General features: G+C 42.2%; 1 protein-coding gene across 1 annotated transcript in view; it reads right to left on the bottom strand.

Annotated features, from left to right (window-relative positions):
- Window positions 1-27,534, bottom strand: part of MAD1L1 (mitotic arrest deficient 1 like 1) — a 696,770-nt gene that overhangs the window by 515,269 nt on the left and 153,967 nt on the right. Inside the window, exon 11 of the mRNA XM_077274781.1 lies at window positions 21,374-21,518. Within this exon, the coding sequence (XP_077130896.1) occupies window positions 21,374-21,518 (145 nt within the window). The remainder of the gene's footprint in view (window positions 1-21,373; window positions 21,519-27,534) is intronic.

The raw sequence follows: 27,534 nt of genomic DNA, 5'->3' as shown, positions 1-27,534 counted from the left end.
CCCTTCTTTGATATCATCTTCACAATTCTTACATCCACTGACCTTGTGAGGTTTTGGATAGTTTCTGCTTGAATTTCCTTGCAGGATGTCAGGATAGTCTCCCAGAGGTGCAATTTTGATGTGAACTGGTTGAGTATTAGGTTTCTGTACAACAGCAAGTTTCTGGAGGATCCTACACCTTGAGGTTCGTGGGTCTCCAGAGGCATGAGCAGCTTCAAATACCTCTTTGCAGCATTGTAATGGTATTTTAGCTGCTCTCTTAATCCAATTAACTTGTCTATCAGAAACCTTCCTCATTATGCCTTTATCTGCACGAACCAGTCTTGTACTCTGTATCAAACACAAATCTCTTCACAATACGATGATCACGCTTAAGTTTTCATGAAATATCTAATATTTTCATACTTTGTCCAAGGCACTGCAATATCTGACGTTTTCGGCAACGAGAGATCCTTTTTCTTTCACATATTTCTTGGAACCTGTGGTTGCTGAATAATGTGGAATGTCTTTCTAAAGTAGTTTTCTTTTTATTGGGATCACTTGGCAAACCAATTGACTTTCAGTGATTGATTTTAGTGATCCAAAGAGCCAGAAGTCAGAATACCATCCATGAGTTTAGTCGAAAAACTAAAACTTACATCTTTAGGACACTTAAATCCAATTTACAGAATAATTTGGAATACAGTGTAATGTCGATGGCCTTTTCAGATGGGCCAATAATCGGTGAACGAGTTATCAGTTGATTTACACACGCCATTATATTTTCTTTGTCAGCAGCACATCTCCCCGTGTTAAACAGGGCATGTGCTGAGGAAAATCTGTAAACTGTATGGGTACAGAACACTTGTATTAAAGATCGGTCTGTCCTCAGTGGGCATTGGGTCTTGCACCGATTATAGCTCATTAATGACAAGAATCTGTATACAAATTGATCTTAAAAGTTTAAAGATGTTTGCCAGTGAGAACAAGGTGTAGTGGAGAGTAGGTCCAATCACTGGGATCCGCGCTGATCAGAACGGGAATTTTTATCCCCGTTAGAACGGAGAGGCAGACTAGCGCTATGAGCGGCTTTTTCCGGCAGATGATTGAAGCAGCGGTGTGGCATCTGACCCACTTCTCTATTTTGTAACAAGGATGAAAGTACCCAGCTGGAGATAAACATTCTATGTTCTACTGATCGGTGATGGACCCTACTGTCGGACCTTCGGACCTCCAGTAATCAGTAAGCTTTCACTGGGAAACCCATTTAAGTTTAGGCCATCAGCAACTTTATCAAATAGAAACAAAACATATGACACGATTGGTTGAAAAGATTAACCATCGTTTCATAAATGAATAGTACACAAGAAACTTTATAAAATATCTAAATTTGCTTCTTTCTCCGTTAGCAGTGATCATTCATTCTAAAAAAAACCTCAATTTACAGATAACATTTGTCTTAAGTAAAGACACATTTTTGCATTACTGAGATAGGAGAGGACAGTTGGTGCTCATAAAGTTGTATGTAGATGGGAGGGCCCCTGCCTCTAGCTCCTCCCCTACCTCTAGTTTGAACTTTATAAACACCAACTGTGATCTATGTAGAGGGAAGAGCTAAAGGCAGAACTCTTTCCCTTCCCATCTACATAGAACTTTATGAGCACCAACTGTCATCTATCTACAGAGAGAAGGGAGGAGCTCTGCCTCTAGCTCCTCCCCTCCCTCTAGATAGAACGTTATGAGCACCAACTGTCATCTTCTATCTAGAGGGAGGGGAGGAGCTAGAGGTAGAGCTACTCCCACTCCCATCTACATAGAACTTTATGAGCATCAACTGTCATCTTCTATCTACAGTGAGGGGAGGAGCTCTGCATCTAGCTCCTCCCCTCCCTCTAGATAGAAGATGACAGTTGATGCTCATAAAGTTCTATCTAGAGGGAGGGGAGGAGCTAGATGCAGAGCTCCTCCTCCTCACTGTAGATAGATGACAGTTGGTGCTCATAAAGTTCTATCTAGAGGGAGGAGCTCTGCCTCTAGCTCCCCCCTTCCTCTAGATAGAACTTTATGAGCACCAACTGTCATCTAATATCTAGAGGGAGGGGAGGAGCTAGAGGCAGAGGTACTCCCACCCCCATCTACATAGAACTTTATGAGCACCAACCGTCATCTCCTATCTCAGGAATGTAAGAATGTGTCTTAGCTGAGAACACATTTTACAAGCAAACTGAGAATTTTCAGGGTGAATAATCAGTGCTGGAGGAGAAATAAGCAGGTTTTTCTGATACGACATATTACAAAGTTGTTTATTTTCACGAGTACTATCAATTTATGCAAAAAAAATAAAATAAGAATGTTTACACTTTAAGTATTTAAATAACTGGGATAGTAATGGAAACTTCCATGAACGGTACACAGGTCCAATCAGTTGACCACGGGATGAGATTATAAGCGGCGGGTATCTCTGCTAGTCCACTGCACTGGGTCAGTCGTGACCCGTGCACATATAAATAAGAGATGTAACTTTATTTACTGCAGAATTACAATCAGAAGCGGCTCCCCCGTCCCCTGTGCATTATTATTTCATACCCTGTGTGTATACAGCCTTCCTGGGCTCGGCTGTGATTTGTCAGCGTATAATGCATTACTCCGCGCAGTTTATTATTCAGCCTTAATGGAGTGAATTATTTTCACTTGGATCACACACAACAAAAAACACACAAACTACCGAGCAACAGACTTTCAATTGAGATTTTTTTTCTTTTTTTATATTCCCATTTCTTCCACCCTGAAATAAATTGCTCATCTCATTATTTTCCGCTGTCTCCTGGTATGATAATATGCCCATAGCTGACACCTCTCTTATTCTCCATGGCAGGCCGAACATTAGCATGTAAATAGCTGACAGATAGTGGCAAATAAAAGAAAAAGAACAGTTCTTTAATTAACTTTAATCCTTAGCAAATCCATGCGGCAATCTGCTAGGATGGCATGGTACACAGGATCTTCTTAGGAGGTCTCTAAATGCTGCCTCCTGTCGCCCACCAGACCAGAACGGTGAGTGGGAGGGATAGACCGCCATACAGAAAGGGTAATAGAAAAATACTGAGCTCATGTTGTAAAAGGCTGGATAATTTATGCCGGACATAAAAGAAACAAAATTGTTAAATCAAAGTATAGTCACTGGGTGGAAAGTAATTTTGCGGTAACTACAGATTACATATTTAAGTAGGTAAAACATAGCGAACGGGGCAAGATGCCTTCTACGAAGTGATACACATAAGATCCCAAACATTAAGACTCGTTCGGCCTTATATAAAATACTGGAATTGAAGCTTCATTTTCTCAAGGATACATTGATTCTACTAAAAGAAGAACCTGTCACTTGCCATATATATGTCATTGGTTACTTAGTTTACATGGCGCTGTTCTCCTGAATCCGACGCTGTTTTTCTTTTGCTTCTGCGCCTCTCCGTTCCTCAGCTATGGCCTACTTTCCCCTATATATAACTCCATGGACTTATTAGCCAAAAGGGTGTGCTCCTATGAGTATCCTCTTGAATACCACGTCCACTTAGTAACAAGACCAGATTTGCATAAAGAACATTACATTTTGAAAAAAAAAAGGCCAATTTGAGAACTTCTCCAGAAACCTTACTCCAGGCAGGGACTGGAGTTAGATTCACCACTGAAAAAAAATTGCAAAATTTGGCAAAAATTACAAGACCAAAACATCTGGATCAGCAAAGTTCTTCAGGAAAAATTAAAATGACAAAAACTTTAAAAGTGCTGAAAAACAGAGAATAAGGTGCAAACTCGCTAATTTTTGGTATAAAAGTAAAATAAAGGTCAAAATTGCCCCAAATTTATCATCCAGCATCAGATACTGTAATTCTACAATTTTATTACTGTCTAGTTTAAATAACACTAATCCTGAACTTGCAAGGTATTCCTTACTCAATAGTTACATAATGGTCGTACGCGACCTAAAAGGCCCCCCATCATCTAATGTAGAGAACGGGGGTGGCATCAGTGGGGTATAAGTATGCGTTACTTCCTCCACAGCACACTTACATAAAGCCTATCTTTATAAACATCTTCCCGTCAGAAAAGAAAAAAGGCATTTTTTTTGTTTTGATTTCATTACATTTTCTGAAATTGCTTTTCTAGATGTTGCTGCTCATACATGCAAGGCGCTCGCTGCCAAGACTCCCGTTAATGCACTGATATCTCTGACAAGGTCAGCATGCTAATAATTTCACAAAAAGGTCATTTCTCCGCCCTGTATGTGGAAACCTGAGCCGGGAAAAACATGACACAAAAATAATGTCAGCCTCGCGAAAGGTAAGAGGCAAAGACCAGAAGTCCCAATGCCAGACTCCTGAGCGGGCGCACACATCACTTACAGGTTGGGTGGGTTAACCCCTTTCACCCAAGGTGGGGGATGGGGTGTTAAATCACATAAGTCAAGCAACAAGTTTAGGGTGAAAAAAATATAATTTAATTGGCAGATGTAATGTGAATTTTTCACTGTCTCCTTACTGGACAGAGGTCCCGAATTCTCCATTCCTCCCAATTGCATGATTGTAGTGAGAAGGAGTTGAGAAGAGTGATGGTCACATGTCTGTCCTCCCATTTCATTCAGGTTTTTTCAGTACCATAGACAATTAATGAGGTGAAAATGACCACCACTCACTTTACTATTGGGGCAGATGGTTTGGATCCTCTCTTTGGAGTTCTTTAAGTTTTTTGGTTTTTTTTTGAGTCCCTGGCACTAGGTCCTATGCTATGTATCAGCTTTGCCTGGACTGTTCCTTTAAGGAAAACAGCAACTGTATGTCCCTATACCTTCTGGTTACACACTGGTCAATGCGATAAGACAACATGTGGCATTTTGCAGTGAAATTTACTGAACATGCTTAATAGGTGTTACCGGGACTTTAATAATGAAAACTAATATAAGACCCCAATAGCTTATTAAAGGGGCGAGGAAGAGGAACAGCACCGTATGCTGTGCAGTGGCCATGATTGGTACTGCAAGCTCTCTACTATTCACTTATATGGGAGAACACCTAAAGAACTACTCACGCACACTACACAATATACTGGATCTGTTCTACTACCGGCCCCTTCAATGGGCGAAAGAATGGTGCTGGTGGGGGGAGTGACTCTCAAATGCGGATGTTGATGACCTATTCTAAGGATGCGTGATCAAAATGAACGTCTTGATAAACTCCTTTAAAGTGAATCTGTCACCAGGCTTTGCTACTTTATCTGAAAGCAGTATGGTGTAGGGACAGAGACCCTGATTCCAGCGATGTATCACTTCCTGGACTGCTTGCTGTAGGTTTGCTTAAATCCATGTTTTATAAACAACTCTCTGAATGCTGAGCTCTGCATAATCCCGCCCACACCACTGATTGGCAGTTTTCTGTGTGCACTGTGCATAGGCAGAAAGCTGTGAATCAGTGGTGGGGGCAGGGCTATACAGAGCTCAAATATGGAGGACTAGATGGCAGCAGGTTTCCTCATGTGACGATCTCATGCTGATCAAACTGATTTTTATCAAAACTACAACACATCCCTGGAATCAGTGTCTGTGTCCCTATACTATGTAAAAACTCGAAGACAGATTCCCTTACATCTTAAAAAAGGTACAATATATATATATATATATATATATATATATATATATATATATATATATATATATATATATATATATATATATCTATATATATATATATATATTGTCTGTTGATTATGCTCATACTACCTTTTATTAATGCTAAAATCTAGGTTGATAACGGTACATGCAAACAGTCGGTAATTTGCAGTTGGTTGACCTGACTTATTTTTGCAGTATTTTGACTATCTGAATAAAGATGAGACGGCCCCTGTAATTTCATTTCCTATGATATCGTGACCATAACAGCCTAAGTTATCAGTTGCGTTTCGCATCGTTGCTGCAGCATTGCCCATCTCCTATTTCTCCGCACTGAGACGTTTTTCTCCTTTTCTTCCCCCAAGTGATGAGTTTGCTGAGAGAAAATAATAATCACTTGAGCATTTTCCATTGTGTTATAATAAATTTACAAGAAAGAAAATTTTTTTTTCTAGAAACGTCTTGTTTATTTTACAGAAGCCCGAGGATATGTATGTAATCACGGCTTGTGCCCGACTCGGCGAAACGAGATCAATGCATCTCAACAAAAACAATTCAAGTGGAGATCCCATTCACTTTGATTGTAAAGTATGCTATCATTTTCTTTCCAATATTTGCATTTCAGACACTTGAAAAACCAGAAAAACTACTTGCAATTTGTACTGGAGGATAAGAGCAAGGGAAACCGTTACAGCGAGCGATTTCCATTTGCTTAATATAACCGCGATATTTTTAATTGTCCTCTTTGAGAGCGTGAGACACAATGCAATTGAAGGTTGTGCGTTTCAGACTGTGGAGCGCTCTTAGACAATTACTTCATTAAGCAAATATTACATTCATCGAATGTAGGGATCAAAGACAGGAGAGGATCGTTCCGTATGACAAAAAGCAAATTCCAATAGTAAACTGGAGGCAAGGAATGATCAGAAAAAGAGAGGATTATTTCATTCCGCTTTCTTACAAAGTTAAACTAAATATACAAAACTAAAAACATTAAATATTTCATCTTCACAATGGCCACTAAACAAACACACAATTGGTTAACATTTCCCATTTCTCTCCAGGTCACTTGTCAGCTTTACTGTGTAGACTAGGACAGAGTCAACCACTCCCCCAAACTACAAACTCTCTATTCCCTTAGCGTCAAAGACCTTGCTCTCTCCTGGATATCCTCATACCTCCTTAAATACATATTTAGCATCTCCCATTCCCAAACTATCTCTTCATCCCACCCTCTCTGTTATTGTTCCTCAAGTCTCTGTCCTAGGACCACTACTCTTCTCCATCTATAACTGCGGCCAGAGACAACTGAAAGTCCTATGACTTCCAGAGCCTCTAACAAGCTGATGACACTCAAATCTTCCTCTCTGTTCCAAGACATCAACACTCTGCTGTCCAAAATCCCAGAATGTCTATCAGCCATTACCTCTTCATCACTAGTGATGGGTGAACCCCTGGATGTTTGGATCAGGCCGAACAGTTTAAAAAAAAGTTTGGTTTGGGTACCACAACAGTACCCCAACCCCATTCACTGTCATGTGCAGCGTGGCAAACACTGCCTCTGATTGGCAGTAAAATCATTAACGTGGGTCAGAGAGCCACGGCTCTCACACTGTCAAATGACAGCGTGTTCCCGCAGCTGTGATCGGAGGTAAAAAAAAAAAAATTACCTCCGGTCACTGGTGTCAGTTGATGGGACTACTATTCCCACAAGCCTACTCCTGCTGCCACTCACTACAGTGAAAGCAGGCGGCAGCTGATGCGAGTATGCATCAGCTGGCGCCTGCACTGTAAATATTTAATTTAAAAAAAACACAGGGTGGGTTCCACTGTATTTTTGATAACCAGCCAAACAAAACTGACAGCTCTGGGCTGGAACCCTCAGCTGTCAGCTTCAGCAAGGCTGGTTATCAAGAATAGAGGGGCCCCTAAGCCCCCGGCTAAGTAACGGAGTGGCGTCTAAGATGAAATAAAAAGTGCTCTAAAAGTTAAAGGGAACCGGTCACCCCCCCAGGCGTTTGAAACTAAAAGAGCCACCTTGTGCAGCAGTAATGCTGCATTCTAACAAGGTGGCTCTTTAGTTATTGGTGCTGTAACTGCAGAAATAATCCATTTTGTAATTAGTCCCAAGTACCTTTCTTCAGTCCTGGAGGCAGGCGTTCCCCCCCCCCCCCCTGCTGCAGACGCCACACAGCCATCACTCAAATCTTCTTGGCGCCGGGCGCCGCCTCCTCTCCGCTGTTTTGAAATGAGCCGGCGCCTGCGCTCTTTTCTCCTGCCTTGGGCAGGCGCAGTGAGCGCTGCCCGTCCTCTGTCCTCATATGCAGTCTAGCTGACTGCGCCTGTGCGGCCGCCCTGCCTGTGAATCCCAGCACCGCAGTGAGAATAAATCAGAAGACACTGCGGGGCTGGGATTCACAGGTAGGGCGGCCGCACAGGCGCAGTCAGCTAGACTGCATATGAGGACAGAGGACGGGCAAGCGCTCACTGCGCCTGCCCAAGGCAGGAGAAAAGAGCGCAGGCGCCGGCTCCTTTCAAAACAGCGCTGAGGAGGCGGCGCCAAGAAGATTTGAGTGACGGCTGTGTGGCGTCTGCAGCAGGGGAGGAAACGCCTGCCTCCAGGACTGAAGAAAGGTATTTGGGACTAATTACAAAACGGATTATTTCTGCAGTTACAGCACCAATAACTAAAGAGCCACCATGTCAGAATGCAGCATTACTGCTGCACAAGGTGGCTCTTTTAGTTTCAAACGCCTGGGGGGGACAGGTTCCCTTTAATAACAGATATGATGTTCATAGAAAGATGGACGGGCCGAAAGGTGGACGAATGGATGAAAAGATGCTGTAGATGAATGGGTAGACAGACAGACATGAGCTAGATGAATAAATGGACAGGTAGACACATACTGGGGATAGATGGATGGATTGACAAGTCGCAAAAAATGGAGGTAGCACATCCTTCAAGAAGAAGGAGAAAGCTTCAGTGTGAGAGCCGAAACGTCATGTACCCTGGGCCTAAAATAAAAAATTTTTTGAAGATTTTATTGATGGACGTGTTGTTTCCCTTTTAGCTACTTTTATTTTGGTATCAGATTGTCAGTGTATCTGGATTTTTGCACCCACATTGGTGCTTTTGTCTTCTCCTTAGCTAGATATTGATGAAGGACTGCAGCACTCCCTTAGCTCAGTGTAACCAACAAGACATTTCTTTTTACCATTTTCTCAAGAAAAAAAAAAAGTCAAATTAAGAAATGACAAGAAGGTATTCTAATTTCAAACTTGTTGAAAGTTGACACAGACTATTAACTCCGGGGTCAGCAGTGATGTATAATGATTCCAGTTTCTTATTACTGTAAAAATTGCTTTCGTAAACCTACGGTTTTATCTGTCACAAAAAGAAAACCAATATTAGAAGTGTGAGGAGAGGCGCAGCGGCTCCATTCTGAGCACAAACGGAAGGGGGGTAAAAAAAGACAGAGATTTTTGTATTAATCTTTTGTTCTTTACCCTGGTATTCACATTCAAAAAAACAATATCGCTGCTCAGGAAGTCTTGGCTCTCCGAGTGCGCAGTGAGACAGTTTCTGTTCTTTTAAGAGAAAAAGTGTTTGATTTCAGATCTCGTCTCTCTTCTTGATAAGATTAAGATAAATTTGAGATTTGTATTCGGTAATCTCTAAACAATACATAAAAGAAATGTTAAAAAAAAAGAGAAAAAAAAGCAGACGCTTCCCAGTCACAGGTGAAAGTAAAAATAAAAGTGGAGCATTCAAAAGGTTTTGTCTTCATGCAGCCGCTAGAGAAAAGTTAGCGGATTCGAAAAGAGACAAAGTGATACAGGTCTTTGTTTTTGGCAAACAGTGGGGAGAAGGGAGAAAGTCATAAAAGTCATACCCCTAATCCTCTAAGGATCTGCTATTGCCTATTGTGAGTTTTAAGGAAAAAAAAAAGGTTTAAAAGAGTTTGTGATTTTAGAAAATGGTCCTTTAGTGATTCACAAATGTAAACTAATAAAACGTACGAGTACAGATCAGTTCTTTTATTCTGGAGACTGAACAGACGGCACAATTTCAGTTCTCGTCGTGAGGTTTTAAAAGTAGAGCTTTTTCCGTAAGTTGTGACGTTCCATAACCGGCAAAGATTTTCTGGCCAATCTGAGTAACGCTGACTTGATGAGAGGGGCTAGCCCTTGTCCAAGTTGGACTTAGTTAAAAAAAAAAAGTTAAAAAAAAAAATATATCGTCCAATTTTCACCCAGAAAACTCAGATGATTTTCATTCATATTGTCATCGTTTTTTACGTCAATGTGATACCAGTTATTATACATCAACATCTACATGTACATGATCAAATAGAGTTTACTATATTAATAATGGCAACGTATCCGTAAAAACTAGATGCTACACAGATGATTCGTATGGGACCCAATTTATTTTTGTGAGCCCAATGATTAGAACATGGAAGAAACTAGCGCTTGCTGTGATTTTTGTTCACTTGCATATTCAGTAAAAACTCATCGGAAAAGCCCAAAATTAACAAAATTGGTTTTAATATTATGATTGGTGTTCTAAGGGCCAAAACACAATTGTATTTTCTCGTTTATTTCACGTCCACAAGTTCTGTCCTGACCATGGGGCTCGTGACTCGAATGAACACCACCATCACCATAAGCATTCGCCCCAAGAGTGCCACTGAACGTAGACGGCCAAGCCATATTGACTGGTGATGGCCAATGGTCACAAGGTTTTCTGGAAAATTTCTGCAGCCATTTTCCATCACATATATCTGTGTGAATTCAGCCACATAGTCCGATCTCACCAAAAGCTTTATTCATGCTACCATCATGGCTTCCGTTAATTACAGTCATGACAGCCACAAACTCCACTGCGCCAAAACAAATTATCAGCAGGATTTCACACCCCAAACTATTTATATGTGCATTTAAGTATTACAAAGAAAATTCCAGCAATATCTTTTCATGGACAGTCCATGAGAAATCAGCGTTGAATTAATATGCAAACGAGGCTGAAGAGCTATTGTAGACCTGAAGCCTCTGCCACTCCAGCTCTAAACCCTGCCCAGTGCCGCATACCCCTTCTTAACTGTCTCCTTTGCCTTATCCATTACTGAGAAATCAGTGTTTGAATTGATATGCAAATTAAACTGAAAAGCTATGGTAGATCCGAAGCCTCTGTCACTCCAGCTCTATGCTACCTAATCTTGCATGATTCACAGCTCTGATTCTCGACGTCACACAACATAGCGGCTGTCAGTCAAGAAGGAGAAGGCTACATTACGAGGAAAATAGATCTGGAGTGACAGAGGCTTCAGATTGACATCCTCATTTGAATGTCGAGTTAACCGCGATTTCTCGGTAACTGAGGAAGGGACTGGCCACATAAAGGTATTGCTGGGCTTGTCTTTCAAAGAGCTATATGAGCATATAAATAGTTTGGTGTGTGGGGGGAATTCTGCTGACAGATTCCCTTTAGAAGGGTGTCCCAACGGGCTACGATATACCAGACAGTGCTCTAGATGGCTTTATTTTTGCGTCAAAAATCCCAAAACAGTTATTGAATCAAACAAGCAGTTTGTAGAGTGTAATTTCATATTATATATTTGTTTTCTGCTAGAAACAAGTGGTGGATTACTGAAGACCTGATCACAGCATGTCACCATTTTTTTTAGTAATCCACTAGATAGGTCATTAATATTAGATAGGTGGGGGTCCGCCGACACACAGCACCCCCACAGATCGGCTTTTCATTTAAATAAGATGCTGATATGGGGTACCCAGGTCGTGTTCCACTCTGTATAACTATTTACATCTGGCTGCTACTGGAGCTGGCAACAGCTGATCAGTGGGGATCTCAAGTGTCGGACCTCCACAGATTTAATATTGATGACCTATCATAAGGTTAACCTTAACTGGGTTGTCTACTTAATGATATCGATGACCTGTCCTAAGATTAACCTTAACTAAGTTGTCTACTTAAAGATATTGATAGCTTATCAGTAGGATCAGTGCGGTGAACCCCACTAGTCCCCAGAAAAAAGTGAATCTAAGATCGTAAATAAAGCTTCGTTTTCCAAAGTTTCAGACCCCATAAACATAATTGGTGGAGTGGCTATATGAGAGATTATAAAAATAACCGAGTATCTCGTCATTAGTAGATAAACTGATATTTATGGCTTTTATAATTTACCCAGATCTTCACTCTTTCACAGAAATCTAATAGCCGGCATCATATATTGATCATGCGCTGAAAGAGGAAACGGGAAGGTGTCAGCTTATTAGGAGACAGAAGGCTGCGGAGCTCATCATCCCGGTGTGAGGAGGAGACATCATGAGATGTGTGTGTCTGACATTCACAAAACAGTTTAATCACGGAGCGCTTCCTTGCAGGGAGCTCTGCCGCTTCGGGCTGTAGCAAGTCACTTATATGATTAGTATTGATTGTCTCAAAGACACCTTAGAAATACAATCGTTTCAAACAATCAGTCTACTTTAATCAATATTCACCTAATTCGCCATCTCAAGACCCCGCAGGAAAAAAAAAATTAAAATTCAAGATTTAAAGGAGACCGTACAACCTGAAATCAAATCTACATTTACACAGAAGACATGTCAATTCTCCGAGAGCCAAATACACAGGCAGCAAATCTCCCGGCGGGGAACCGGCTCTCTAGAAGGGATCTATCTGGTATATGCAGACCTAAGGGTTCATCCAGACAGCAGTTTTTCATGTACATGTTCTGTGTTTCTCACAAATAAATCTTGTACCCATTATTGTCTATGGGGCTGTTTACACCTCCGTGTATCTTTGTGGACTGAGTTGTCGGCACAAAATCACAGATAAGTGTAAGATCTTGATCCAAAAAAAATACGTGAAGGGAAGAAAAATAGGGGCATTATTTTGTGCTTTTGTGTTCCAAGATCAAATGGTAATACAGAATGAAGACACATAACCTGGGCTACAGAGTCTTGGATAAAGCTCCCTAATGCAAATCTATGTGTCCGTGAAAAAAAATTGGACAGCACATGGACGTCATCTGTGTGCTGTCTGTTTTCCTTGGACTTTTTGATAAGAGAAAATTGAGAAATCTTATTCATTTTTCATGTGAGAAAAACTGATCAAATTCTGACCAAACTCCAATGTTAAAAACTGACACATGGATCAAACTGATGAAATTCAAGACCATTTTATGTGTACAAAAATGTAACGGACGTCTGAATGAGACCGAAAAGCTCCATCCACCCTTGTGTGAAGTGTCCATGGGCTTTTTTTTATTATTTCAATGAAAAAGGAAGAGAACAAAAAGGAAGCACCTAGTGTGACACCTGAGAAAAAGAGCAGTCCGTTTCTCTCGAATGGTCTATGTGAACTAAGAGTGTTGGCCCCGATCGGTGGTCTTTTAATAGCCTGGTTAGACACACTGACAGCACTCCCTTATGCGCAGAGCGATCATTAATATGATTGTTGCTATCTGATGACCGACCTTTACATACAGGTAATTATGCATTGGAAAAATCTATGCAAATTAGCTCTCCTCCAGAAGGATGAAGAGTTGTCGTAAACTCCAGGCAGTGGGGAGCTGTATAGGTCCAAAATGAACGGCTACCAAACTTTTTTTTTTTGCCTTCCAGAATTTGTCCATGCATGTCATCCACCACACCCAAAACATGTACAGAAGAGAGCGCTTTCCAGGAGGATTGGACAGTGCCTGGGACTAGAGTTCAGCAAATTTTAAAAAATTTGTTTCCAATTACGATTGGCGGCAAATATTGTATTTGCAAAATTCACCGAACACAGCCGAACGTCATTGTAGTCAATGGGAGTAGAAATGTCCGAATATGTTCGGAATCGATTGTCGAACATGAATTGGGCACGAATAGGGTACCAATATGGCACGAATATGGTAAATTCACATTCGGAGACCGATTCCGAACATATTCGCTCAACTCTACCTGGGACATTTGCCCACACTTTTGAAACTTCAAGAGTCCCTGTTTTATACTTTAGAAGTTGATAAGGCTTCATACATTTCTTTTGCTGTTGGGAAGCTACAGTTCTCTAAAGGCTTCCATGCACATTAGATAGGTGTCGGTCAACGATGATTCGGCTGACAGTCATCTCTCCCGACTCTTCGATATACAGGCATGTCCGGCTCGGCAGAGCGCTCCTGGGTTCTGTGTGAGAAAGCCGCTGTCAGACTCCTCCGTTTTGTCAGTTGAAATTCAACAGATCCTCAACCTTCTCCGACACCGTCCGTCGAAGGAGTCATGAAGCCACCATACACATTAGATGGTAGGTTGATTCTGCTGAAATCGACAGGTTGGGGAGCCTTAACAGGGTACACCGTGAGTTCTAGTTTCACATCGGCCCATGGGATGAAGAAGAGAACATTAGTCCAATTTCCTCGTAGGAAGGGACCATTATACCATGATAGCACTGCACGTACGCTTTCACAAGACTTCCTATGGCATTGCAAGATTACAGGTCCCCTGAATAGATGGCCCGATTACATTGTGTAAGGACAGAAGAGTTCATCCATACACTGATGTACGTTCACTTATTTCCCATAAAGCTACTAATGCAGAAGAGTAAAAAAAGTATGGTAAAATATGCCCCCCGCCAACCCCAAAGAAAAGTCATTACAGTAAAGTGTCTGATATCACCGCCTGTGGCTGTCACTGCCAGCCGCCTCGTATTCACAGGGGGTGCGTCATCCCATATATCACTAATAACTAGTGACAAGCCACAATACCTCCGCAGTGACAATCTTACAGCAGGCCTCATCCAAGGAAGAGAATGACAAATGTTATACACTTCCTACTCCATAATCGGAGATCCATCACTCGGGCGCAGTCGGCCTTGGTGGAAATGTCTCGCTCGTACACCTCGCTTCCCCTAAAATCCATGGGGCAGTGCGTACTGTGAAGAATCACTGCCGTGGGATTCTAGAACTGATCTATTCTTCCTAACCCTAAAAGAAGTTATCATTTGTTATGGCGGCTCTGACACCGGCACACAAAGGAAGCGCGGAGAAGCATGTGTGTGATGAATCTCTGCAGCTAATTAAGAAAGTCTGATCATTCATTATTTTCTCCCATCAGCAGAATATCTGCGATATGTGGACGATTACATGACAGGAGACGTTTCGGTGGAGATAGCCAGAGACTCCTGATTACATCAGGGACGGAGATCAGACTTGTCAGGCATTTTTGGGGTCTCACCCATTATGGACCAAAGAAATCTTTGAAGAATGTAATTGTAGAATTGTAGGTAAAGATGGAGAGACAGAGATACACTGATACACTGAGGAAGGGAATGAGAGAGACGGAGAGAAAAAGACAGTGACAGAGACTGAAAGACAGGCAAAGAGAGAGAATAAGAGAGAAAGAAAAGAGAAGACACATAAAAAAAAAGAGACCATGAGAGAATTAGAAACACAAAGAGGAAAAGTGAGAAAGCAAGAGTGACAGATAAAGAAAAGGGAGAAAGGGAGACACACGGAAAGAGAGAAAGGGATAGAGGCAGACAAAATGAAAAAGACGCAGACAGAGGGGGGAAAAAAATTTGAAAATGGAGATATGTTCAGAGAAAAGTAGAGAGGAGACAAAAGAGAAAAAAAGACAGCTAAAGAGGGAGGGAGAAAGAGACAAAGAGAAAGAGAGGGAAATAGAGACAGAAAAAGAGAGATAGAAAAAAAGAAAGAGGGAGAAAGAAAGAGAAAGGGAGACAGAGACAAAGAGAAAGAGAGGGTGAAACCAAGAAAGAGAGAAATAGGAAGAAAGAGAGCGATAGAGGGAAATGGACACACAAAAGAGGGATCTATAAAAAAGAGAAAGAAAAAACGTGAAAGAGAGAGAAGGAAAGACTCAAATGCACAACGACAGTGATAGAGAAAGAAAAAGAAAAAAAAAATAGAGGAGGCTAAAAGAGCGAGACAGCGGCAAAGTGAGAGGTAAAAAGATAAAAAGAAAGAGGGAGGGAGACAGGCAAAGAAAAGAAGAGGGATAAAATATATATATAAAAAAAAATATATATATATATATATATATATATATATATATATATATACACACACACACACAGTATATATATATATATATATATATATATATATATATATATATATATATATATATATATATATATATATATATATATATATATATACACACACACGCATATATACATGTACACATATACACACGGGTTGGTCAAAATAATGGAAACACCTAGTGTTTTGGCATCATAATCTTCGAACATGTGATAAACATGCAAACCGTGACATATGGTAATGTTTTGTAGTTGATTATTTGTGTTAAGTGATATGTGTATGTAAATTAACTGTTTGTTTTGCATGATTGTAAGAACATTGATGAGAACCTGATACCAATGGCAGACCTCTCGGATTTTCAAAGAGGCCAAATTGTTGGTGCTCGTATGGCAGGCGCTAGTGTAACAGAACATGCCCAAATGCTTGGCGTAGCAAGAGGTACTGTCTCCAAAGCAATGACTGCGTTTGAAAAAGAAGGAAAAATGTCCGCAGCAAAGCACAGGTCCAGCCGAAAGTCAAAGGTGACAGAGAGACCGTCGGACTCTAAAGCGAATTCTGAGAGAGGATCGCAAGATAACGGCTCCGAAAATCACTGCTGAGCTCAATGAACACCTACAGAACCCAGTTTCCACGAAAACTGTTCGTCAGGAGCTGCACAAATCTCGATTCCACGGAAGAGCTGCAATTAGAAAACTGCTGCTCTCAATGACAAATGTTTCCAAGCGTTTAGAGTGGTGTAGAAACCTCCAGAATTGGTCCCTCGAGCAGTGGAAACATGTGATATTCTCAGGAGAATTATCGTTTACCCTATTTCCGACCTCCGGCCGAGTGTACGTTTGGAGACAGCTGAAAGAAGCATTCCATCCAGACAGCCTTCTCCCAACCGTAAAACATGGCGGAGGTTCTGTGATGATCTGGGGTGCTATGTCGTGGAGATCCGCCGGGCCAATGATATCCCTTCATGGAAGAATTAACAGCCGAGATTATTTAGGCATTTTGGGCGACCAAGTGCATCCAATGGTTCAAGCACTGTTCCCGGAGGGGAACACCATCTTTCAGGATGATAATGCACCAATTCATACAGCTAGAATCGTTAAAGCATGGCACGAGGAACACTCTAATGAAGTGGAGCATCTCATCTGGCCCCCACAATCCCCAGACCTCAACATTATTGAGTATTTATGGTCGATTTTAGAGATTCAAGTTAGACATTGATTTCCGCCGCCATCGTCGCTCAAAGAACTGGAGGGTGTTTTACCTGCAGAATGGGCTAAAATTCCTTTTGGAAACAATTCACACCTTGTATGAATCCATACCTCGGAGAATTGAGGCTGTAATCGCCGCAAAAGGTGGACCTACACCAGATTAAACTAACTTTTGTTGATATTTCCAGGTGTTTCCATTATTTTGTCCAACCCCTGTATGTATGTATGTATGTATATATATATATATATATATATATATATATATATATATATATATATATATATATATATATATATATATATATACTGTACATAACGAGAGAGGAAAAGAAAGTGACAGACGGAGAGGGATAGAGATAAGTGCACAAAGAGAAGGAGGGAGGGAGACAGACAAAAAGGAGAGGGGGAAATTTATATTATATATATATATATATATATATATATATATATATATATATATATATATATATATATATATATATATACACATATATATATATATATATATATATATATACATATATATATATATATGAGAAATGGAGCCTAAAAAAGTGAGAGACAAACACTGACGGAAAGAGACACAAGTGCAAAAAGAGTGACAGAAAGAAAGAGAAAGCCAGCGATGAGCAGAGAAAAGGGCTAGAGGTGGAGAGAAAGACAGAAAGAGAGGGGGATCTGGAGAGACAGAGAGAGAGACACAAAAACAGAGGAAGAGACAGAGAGTGATAGAGATAATAGCGATACATGTAACGGTGCTGATTGGCTGAGAGGCGGCCTCTAATGGATCCGACTGTTCTTCTACAGGACAGATTCCTTTAAGACATCATAGAAAAGCTCTCTGCCACCAATGCAGATATTAAGACCCTCAGTCAGGGGAGAATAAGGCCTGTTTCACACCACATTTTTGTGATCTACTTGACGTATTCGTTTGTACTGTAAAAAAAAAAAAAATGTAGCTACATGGAATACAATGGGAGAAACGTACGGCACATGGGCCCCTGTTAGATACATACATGGGCACATATCCGTTTTGATACAGGATGCAAAAAACGCAGTCTGCTCCGCTATTTAATCCTTAAACAAAAAAACACCAACAGTTAAAACACTGCAGTTTAGGGCGGACGGATACATCACTTTGTTGTTTCCTTTTTTCTTCCAGAAAACAAAACACAATCTTTTGCTAATCTGTATAATAATAATAAACAAAGGATGTAGTCCTGTTAAATGTCTCCATTTGCATCAGTTTTCTGCTGTGGACAGTAAAGCTCACAATAATGTGGGATAACCGGGCACAATCTGCCGTCCGCTCCACCCTCCATAAATACGACGCCTCCGACCCCACAGTTACCCTGCACTCCATGTAGTAAGAATATTATCACTGTGATTTTATTATTATGCTGCGGATTTGCCCGATGTAATGCAGCAGTCGGCGATGGAAATCACTTGTATCTCAATTATTCTTCCCTCTGCATCTTTCTTGGTGATGCCTCTATAACAAGTCATTTCTCTATTCATTCCCATAGCCGGCCTGTATATTGCCATTTGCATAAAGCGCTGTGTCCTGGAATCAGGAGAAAACTTCTTGTTCGGCATCTCCGCAATCCTGGAACAAATTTATTGGAGCTCACAAAAATCTACTGAAGACCGAAAATATTTAAGGGAATCCGTCAGCAGGTTTTTTTTGCTATGTAATCTGAGAGAAGCACTGTGTAGGGGCAGAGACCCCAATTCCAGCGATATACAGTGGGGCAAAAAAGTATTTAGTCAGTCAGCAATAGTGCAAGTTCCACCACTTAAAAAGATGAGAGGCGTCTGTAATTTACATCATAGGTAGACCTCAACTATGGGAGACAAACTGAGAAAAAAAAATCCAGAAAATCACATTGTCTGTTTTTTTTAACATTTTATTTGCATATTATGGTGGAAAATAAGTATTTGGTCAGAAACAAAATTTCATCTCAATACTTTGTAATATATCCTTTGTTGGCAATGACAGAGGTCAAACGTTTTCTGTAAGTCTTCACAAGGTTGCCACACACTGTTGTTGGTATGTTGGCCCATTCCTCCATGCAGATCTCCTCTAGAGCAGTGATATTTTTGGCTTTTCGCTTGGCAACACGGACTTTCAACTCCCTCCAAAGGTTTTCTATAGGGTTGAGATCTGGAGACTGGCTAGGCCACTCCAGGACCTTGAAATGCTTCTTACGAAGCCACTCCTTCGTTGCCCTGGCGGTGTGCTTTGGATCATTGTCATGTTGAAAGACCCAGCCACGTTTCATCTTCAATGCCCTTGCTGATGGAAGGAGGTTTGCACTCAAAATCTCACGATACATGGCCCCATTCATTCTTTCATGTACCCGGATCAGTCGTCCTGGCCCCTTTGCAGAGAAACAGCCCCAAAGCATGATGTTTCCACCACCATGCTTTACAGTAGGTATGGTGTTTGATGGATGCAACTCAGTATTCTTTTTCCTCCAAACACGACAAGTTGTGTTTCTACCAAACAGTTCCAGTTTGGTTTCATCAGACCATAGGACATTCTCCCAAAACTCCTCTGGATCATCCAAATGCTCTCTAGCAAACTTCAGACGGGCCCGGACATGTACTGGCTTAAGCAGTGGGACACGTCTGGCACTGCAGGATCTGAGTCCATGGTGGCGTAGTGTGTTACTTATGGTAGGCCTTGTTACATTGGCCCCAGCTCTCTGCAGTTCATTCACTAGGTCCCCCCGCGTGGTTCTGGGATTTTTGCTCACCGTTCTTGTGATCATTCTGACCCCACGGGGTGGGATTTTGCGTGGAGCCCCAGATCGAGGGAGATTATCAGTGGTCTTGAATGTCTTCCATTTTCTAATTATTGCTCCCACTGTTGATTTCTTCACTCCAAGCTGGTTGGCTATTGCAGATTCAGTCTTCCCAGCCTGGTGCAGGGCTAGTTTTGTTTCTGGTGTCCTTTGACAGCTCTTTGGTCTTCACCATAGTGGAGTTTGGAGTCGGACTGTTTGAGGGTGTGCACAGGTGTGTTTTTATACTGATAACAAGTTTAAACAGGTGCCATTACTACAGGTAATGAGTGGAGGAAAGAGGAGACTCTTAAAGAAGAAGTTACAGGTCTGTGAGAGCCAGAAATCTTGATTGTTTGTTTCTGACCAAATACTTATTTTCCACCATAATATGCAAATAAAATGATAAAAAAACAGAAAATGTGATTTTCTGGATTTTTTTTTCTCAGTTTGTCTCCCATAGTTGAGGTCTACCTATGATGTAAATTACAGACGCCTCTCATCTTTTTAAGTGGTGGAACTTGCACTATTGCTGAATGACTAAATACTTTTTTGCCCCACTGTATCACTCACTAGGCTGTGTATTGCCGTTTCAATAAAATCGGTCGATTATCAGTAGATGACTAGGTGTCTTGTGCCTCCTGGTCTAACCACTGATTAGCAGTTTTCTGCCTATGCATAGTGTACACAGAAAGCTGCCAATTAGTACTGTGTGCGGGGACATACACAGCTCAGCATTCAGAGAACTGCTAGATCTGCAGCAGAGAAAACTGTGACTGTTTGAAAATGATAGCAAACAGACTAGCAAGTGAGAAGTGTGTCTTTTTCGGACTATAAGATGCACCCCTTCCCTCCCCAAATTTCGGAGGAAAATGAGGATGATGCGTCTTATACTCCCAAATGTAGCTAACCAATGGCGGCAGGAGTGGAGCGATGCAGCCGGCCCTGGGCTGGGAGGAGAGGGAGTTGCAATACAGGAGCCATTGATCTCTCGGTGTTGGGCTTCAGGAAGATGTCGACAGTGTGACGCAGAAGCAGAGTCCCCGATGTGCGTTTTATCTCCCAGTAGTGGGCTTCAGGAAAATGGTGTTAGGGCACGCGCAGATTTAGGTATCAGCTCAATGACGAGTCACGATCTCAATCTGCACATACGCCCCGTATTCCTGAGGCCCATCAATCAATGTGCGCAGTGGAAACTCTGCCCCTTTCATCCACAGACAACATTTATCTGACACCCACCGATGAGAGATCAATGGCTCTTGCGTCGCACTGCCCTCTCCTCCCAGCCCAGGGCCCGTAGGATCGCCTCAATCCAGCCGCTGGCTTCCTGCAGCGGTGACCCTGCCTCCCGTGACCCTGCTCCACCGCCCGGATAGGCAATTTTGGACTATAACACTCACACCCATTTTCACACTAAAATTTCTTTTTTCACTCCATTTTCCTCCTCCAAACTTGGGGTGAGTCTTATGGCCCAGCGCGTCTTATAGTCCAAAAAATACTGAATATACAAAAAATTTCAGCTTCTTTTGATCGCTCACTTCAAGAGTAAGATCTTAAAAAAAAAAAAAAAAAAAAAAAAAAAAAAAAAAGATTTGAATAGCTTTTGGTTACAGAAATAAAATGTCACCGATTCCCCCAGCTTCCCACACGTCCTCCTGGGGCACGGCACTTTACCTTGCTGAGCAGCAGTACTCTCTTCTGCAGACGTCTCACCAACGCATCGATCTGCTCTCTCTTCTTCTTCTCCTCGAGGTATTTGTTCTGCGTTTTCAGCAGCTCATCCTGCAGCTTCTGCCGGGCATTCTCCAGCATCCGGGTGCTAGAAGAAAGCAAAGTGATTCAGTCGCTGACTACATGAAAAACCTAAGTGAGAATCGTACATGAAGAAAAAAAAAAACAATGCAGGCTTTATTTACAAGAAATGTAAAAAGATAGTTAGCATGATAAATATTACAGATAATATAACAAGGCTTTGCATCGTAAGTACACCAGCCTCACAGGGTCTAAGATGTTTAATATTGCAATGTAGGCTTTATTTACCAGCAAAACTAATACACAGCAGCCCTTTAAAGCAGATTTGTCACCATATTCCACACCTCAGGCATACATTGTGCGCTTTCTTTGAAAAATCCATATCTTAACGGCTGTATTAAAACTTTTATGAAAGTTTTCCTGGCCGATGTTACCGTACATTTTGCATTTTAACCCCTTCATGACCCAGCCTATTTTGGCCTTAATGACCTTGCCGTTTTTTGCAATTCTGACCAGTGTCCCTTTATGAGGTAATAACTCCGGAACGCTTCAACGGATCCTAGCGATTCTGAGATTGTTTTTTCGTGACATATTGGGCTTCATGTTAGTGGTAAATTTAGGTCGATAATTTCTCAGTTTATTTGTGAAAAAAATGGAAATTTGGCAAAAAATTTGAAAATTTGAAAATTTCGCAATTTTCACATTTTGAATTTTTATTCTGTTAAACCAGAGAGTTATGTGACACAAAATAGTTAATAAATAACGTTTCCCACATGTCTACTTTACATCAGCACAATTTTGGAAACAATTTTTTTTTTTGCTAGGAAGTTATAAGGGTTAAAATTTGACCAGTGATTTCTCATTTTTACAACAAAATTTACAAAACCATTTTTTTTAGGGACCACCTCACATTTGAAGTCAGTTTGAGGGTTCTATATGGCTGAAAATACCCAAAAGTGACACCATTCTAAAAACTGCACCCCTCAAGGTGCTCAAAACCACATTCAAGAAGTTTATTAACCCTTCAGGTGTTTCACAGCAGCAGAAGCAACATGGAAGTAAAAAATGAACATTTAACTTTTTAGTCACAAAAATGATCTTTTAGCAACAATTTTTTATTTTCCCAAGGGTAAAAGGAGAAACTGGACCACGGACGTTGTTGTCCAATTTGTCCTGAGTACGCTGATACCTCATATGTGGGGGTAAACCACTGTTTGGGCGCACGGCAGGGCTCGGAAGGGAAGGAGCGCCATTTGACTTTTTCAATGAAAAATTGGCTCCAATCTTTAGCGGACACCATGTCACGTTTGGAGAGCCCCCGTGTGCCTAAACATTGGAGCTCCCCCACAAGTGACCCCATTTTGGAAACTAGACCCCCCAAGGAACTTATCTAGAAGCATAGTGAGCACTTTAAACCCCCAGGTGCTTCACAAATTGATCCGTAAAAATGAAAAAGTACTTTTTTTTCACAAAAAAATTATTTTAGCCTCAATTTTTTCATTTTCACATGGGCAACAGGATAAAATGGATCCTAAATTTTGTTGGGCAATTTCTCCTGAGTACACCAATACCTCACATGTGGGGGTAAACCACTGTTTGGGCACATGGTAAGGCTCGGAAGGGAAGGAGCGCCATTTGACTTTTTGAATGAAAAATTATCTCCATCGTTAGCGGACACCACGTCGCGTTTGGAAAGCCCCTGTGTGCCTAAACATTGGAGCTCCCCTACAAGTGACCCCATTTTGGAAACTAGACCCCCCAAGGAACTTATCTAGATGCATAGTGAGCACTTACAACCCCCAGGTGCTTCACAGAAGTTTATAACGCAGAGCCGTGAAAATAAAAAAATAATTTTTCTTTCCTCAAAAATTATTTTTAGCCCAGAATTTTTTATTTTCCCAAGGATAATAGGAGAAATTGGACCCCAAATGTTGTTGTCCAGTTTGTCCTGAGTACGATGATACCCCATATGTGGGGGTAAACCACTGTTTGGGCGCACGGCAGGGCTCGGAAGGGAAGGCACGCCATTTGGCTTTTTGAATGGAAAATTAGCTCCAATCATTAGCGGACACCATGTCGCGTTTGGAGAGCCCCTGTGTGCCTAAACATTGGAGCTCCAGCACAAGTGACCCCATTTTGGAAACTAGACCTCCAAAGGAACTAATCTAGATGTGTGGTGAGCACTTTGAACCCCCAAGTGCTTCACAGAAGTTTATAACGCAGAGCCATGAAAATAAAAAATAATTTTTCTTTTCTCAAAAATGATTTTTTAGCCCACAAGTTTTTATTTTCCCAAGGGTAACAGGAGAAATTGGACCCCAAAAGTTGTTGTCCAGTTTCTCCTGAGTACGCTGATACCCCATATGTGGGGGTAAACCATTGTTTTGGCACACGTCGGGGTTCGGAAGGGAAGTAGTGACGTTTTGAAATGCAGACTTTGATGGAATGCTCTGCGGGCGTCAAGTTGCGTTTGCAGAGCCCCTGATGTGCCTAAACAGTAGGAACTCCCCACAAGTGACTCCATTTTGGAAACTAGACCCCCAAGGGAACTTATCTAGATGTGTGGTGAGCACTTTGAACCCCCAAGTGCTTCACAGAAGTTTATAACGCAGAGCCGTGAAAATAATAAACGTGTTTCCTTTCCTCAAAAATATTTTTTTAGCCCAGAATTTTTTATTTTTGCAAGAGTAACAGGAGAAATTGGACTCCAAAAGTTGTTGTCCAGTTTCTCCTGAGTACGCTGATACCCCATATGTGGGGGTAAACCACTGTTTGGGCACATGCCGGGGCTCGGAAGGGAAGAAGTGACGTTTTGGAATGCAGACTTTGATGGAATGGTCTGCGGGCATCATGTTACGTTTGCAGAGCCCCTGATATGCCTAAACAGTAGAAACCCCCCACAAGTGACCCCATTTTGGAAACTAGACCCCCCAAGGAACTAATCTAGATGTGTGGTGAGCACTTTCAATCCCCAAGTGCTTCACAGAAGTTTACAACGCAGAGCCGTGAAAATAAAAAATCATTTTTCTTTCCTCAAAAAAGATGTTTTAGCAAGCAATTTTTTATTTTCACAAGGGGAACAGGAGAATTTGGACCACAATATTTGTTGCCCAGTTTGTTGTGAGTACGCTGATACCCCATATGTGGGGGTAAACCACTGTTTGGGCACACGTCAGGGCTCGGAAGGGAAGTAGTGACGTTTTGAAATGCAGACTTTGATGGAATGGTCTGCGGGCATCACATTGCATTTGCAGAGCCCCTGATGTGCCTAAACAGTAGAAACACCCCACAAGTGACCCCATTTTGGAAACTAGACCCCCAAGGAACTAATCTAGATGTGTGGTGAGCACTTTCAACCCCCAAGTGCTTCACAGAAGTTTATAACGCAGAGCCGTGAAAATAAAAAATAATTGTTCTTTCCTCAAAAATTATGATTTAGCAAGTAATTTTTTATTTTTGCAAGCGTAACAGGAGAAATTGGACCCCAACAGTTGTTGCCCAGTTTGTCCTGAGTACGCTGGTACCCCAAATGTGGGGGTAAACCACTGTTTGGGCGCACGTCGGGGCTTGGAAGGGCGGGAGCACCATTTGACTTTTTGAACGCAAGATTGGCTGGAATCAATGGTGGCGCCATGTTGCGTTTGGAGACCCCTGATGTGCCTAAACAGTGGAAACCCCTCAATTCTAACTTCAACACTAACCCCAACACACCCCTAACCCTAATCCCAACTGTAGCCATAACCCTAATCACAACCCTAACCTTAACACACCCCTAACCGCAACACACCCGTAACCCTAATTCCAACCCTAATCCTAACCCTAATCCCAACCGTAACCCTAATCCCAACCCTAACCACAACTGTAACCCCAACACACCCCTAACCCTATCCGTAACCCTAACCACAAGCCTAATCTTAACCCTATTTCAAACCCTAGCCCTAATACCAACCCTAACTCTAATTCCAACCCTAACCCTAAGGCTATGTGCCCACGTTGCGGATTCGTGTGAGATTTTTCCGCACGATTTTTGAAAAATCTGCAGGTAAAAGGCACTGCGTTTTACCTGCGGATTTACAGCAGATTTCCAGTGTTTTTTTGTGCGGATTTCACCTGCGGATTCCTATTGAGGAACAGGTGTAAAACGCTGCGGAATCCGCACAAAGAATTGACATGCTGCGGAAAATACAACGCAGCGTTTCTGCACGGAATTTTCCGCACCATGGGCACAGCGGATTTGGTTTTCCTTAGGTGTACATGGTACTGTAAACCTGATGGAAAACTGCTTCGAATTCGCAGCGGCCAATCCGCTGCGGATCCGTGGCCAATCCGCTGCGGATCCGCGGCCAATCCGCTGCGGATCCGCGGCCGATCCGCCGCGGATCCGCGGCCGATCCGCTGCCGATCCGCTGCGTAGCCGCTGCGGATCCGCGGCCGATCCGCTCTGTGTGCTCATGCCATAACCCTAACCCTATCCGTAACCCTAACCCTACCCCTAACCCTACCCCTAGTTCTAACCCTAGTTCTAACCCTAACCCTAGTGGAAAAAGAAAAAAAAAATTTTCTTTATTTTATTATTGTCCCTATGGGGGTGATAAAGGGGGGGGGGTTATTTATTATTTTTTTTATTTTGATCGCTGTGATAGAACCTACCACAGCGATCAAAATGTACTTGTAAGGAATCTGCCGACTGGCAGATTCGGCGGGCGCACTGAGCATGCGCCCGCCATTTTCCAAGATGGCGGCACCCAGCGAGGAGACGGCCGGACACCGGGAGGATCGGTAAGTATGAAGGGGTGGTGGGGGGGTGGATCGGAGCACAGGGGGGGGAGGGATCTGAGCAAGGAGGGAGCGGACAGGAGGACGGGGGAGCCGGCAGGCGGACGGAGGGGACCGGACCCCATAACGGAGGACTGGGGGGGCGATCGGTGGGTGTGGGGGGGGGCACTTGAGTATTTCCAGCCATGGCCGATGATATTGCAGCATCGGCCATGGCTGGATTGTAATATTTCACCAGTTTTTTAGGTGAAATATTACAAATCGCTCTGATTGGCAGTTTCACTTTCAACAGCCAATCAGAGCGATCGTAGCCACGGGGGGGTGAAGCCACCCCCCCTGGGCTGAAGCACCACTCCCCCTGTCTCTGCAGATCGGGTAAAATCGGAGTTAACCCTTTCACCCGATCTGCAGGGACGCGATCATTCCATGACGCATACGCTGCGTCATAGGTCGCATTGGCACCGACTTTCATGACGCAGCGTATGCGTCAAAGGTCGTGAAGGGGTTAATATTACAGAGCCATTCTGACATGGCTTTGTATAGTAAGTACACCAGCCTCATCGGGTCTAAGGGATCTACTTAATAAGGTATGCAGTTTGTATTGTGAAATCTAATGACAAATCCACTTTAAAGGGGTGGTCAACTACCCGTCCACCGTTGCAGTTCCAGTGATGTCATTGCCGGGTCGGCCAAGGTTTGTCATGCCATGTGAATACTGTGGCTGATGATTGGCTGCAGGGCTCATGTGGCATAATAATGCCACGTGAATCACAGAGGACTTCGCTGGAATGGCGATAGAATGGGAGGAGAGATTGTTATTTTTTATTGCAGAATGAGGACTACTTCATTTATAAAGTGGTTGTCCAGGTAGTTGACCGCCCGCCCCTTTAAATGATGCTGTAAGACATCTTCATATGGAATTTAGAACAACATTCTACTTGTGCATTAGTTTCTGCCCGACCCGACCGCCGGGTATAAGTGATTAAAAAGTACAAAGGTAAACCAACAATGTGTTACTGTAGAGAAATTAAAAACTGATTTTGAGATACAGGTTAATGGCGAACTCTCTATAGCTCAATGTTATAATCAGCAGCTGTGAAATCGAATCTTTTCTGCGGCACATTCAGGAGGGAAGGTTCACTGTTCTGGCTCTATACCTTACCGCCAAAAACATGTCATTTAATTGCAGAAGGTCCATCAATGCTTCTGCTCACGACTTTAATTAGCTTACATTAAAAAAAAATCCCTGGTGGAACGGTCATATTTTACAAAGGCGGATCAATCTGAGCTCCATCATTCACTTGCAA

Source organism: Ranitomeya variabilis, chromosome 7, assembly GCF_051348905.1.
Source record: "Ranitomeya variabilis isolate aRanVar5 chromosome 7, aRanVar5.hap1, whole genome shotgun sequence".
In the NCBI taxonomy this organism is placed as follows: Eukaryota; Metazoa; Chordata; class Amphibia; order Anura; family Dendrobatidae; genus Ranitomeya; species Ranitomeya variabilis.
This window is presented reverse-complemented; position numbering and strand designations above follow the sequence as displayed.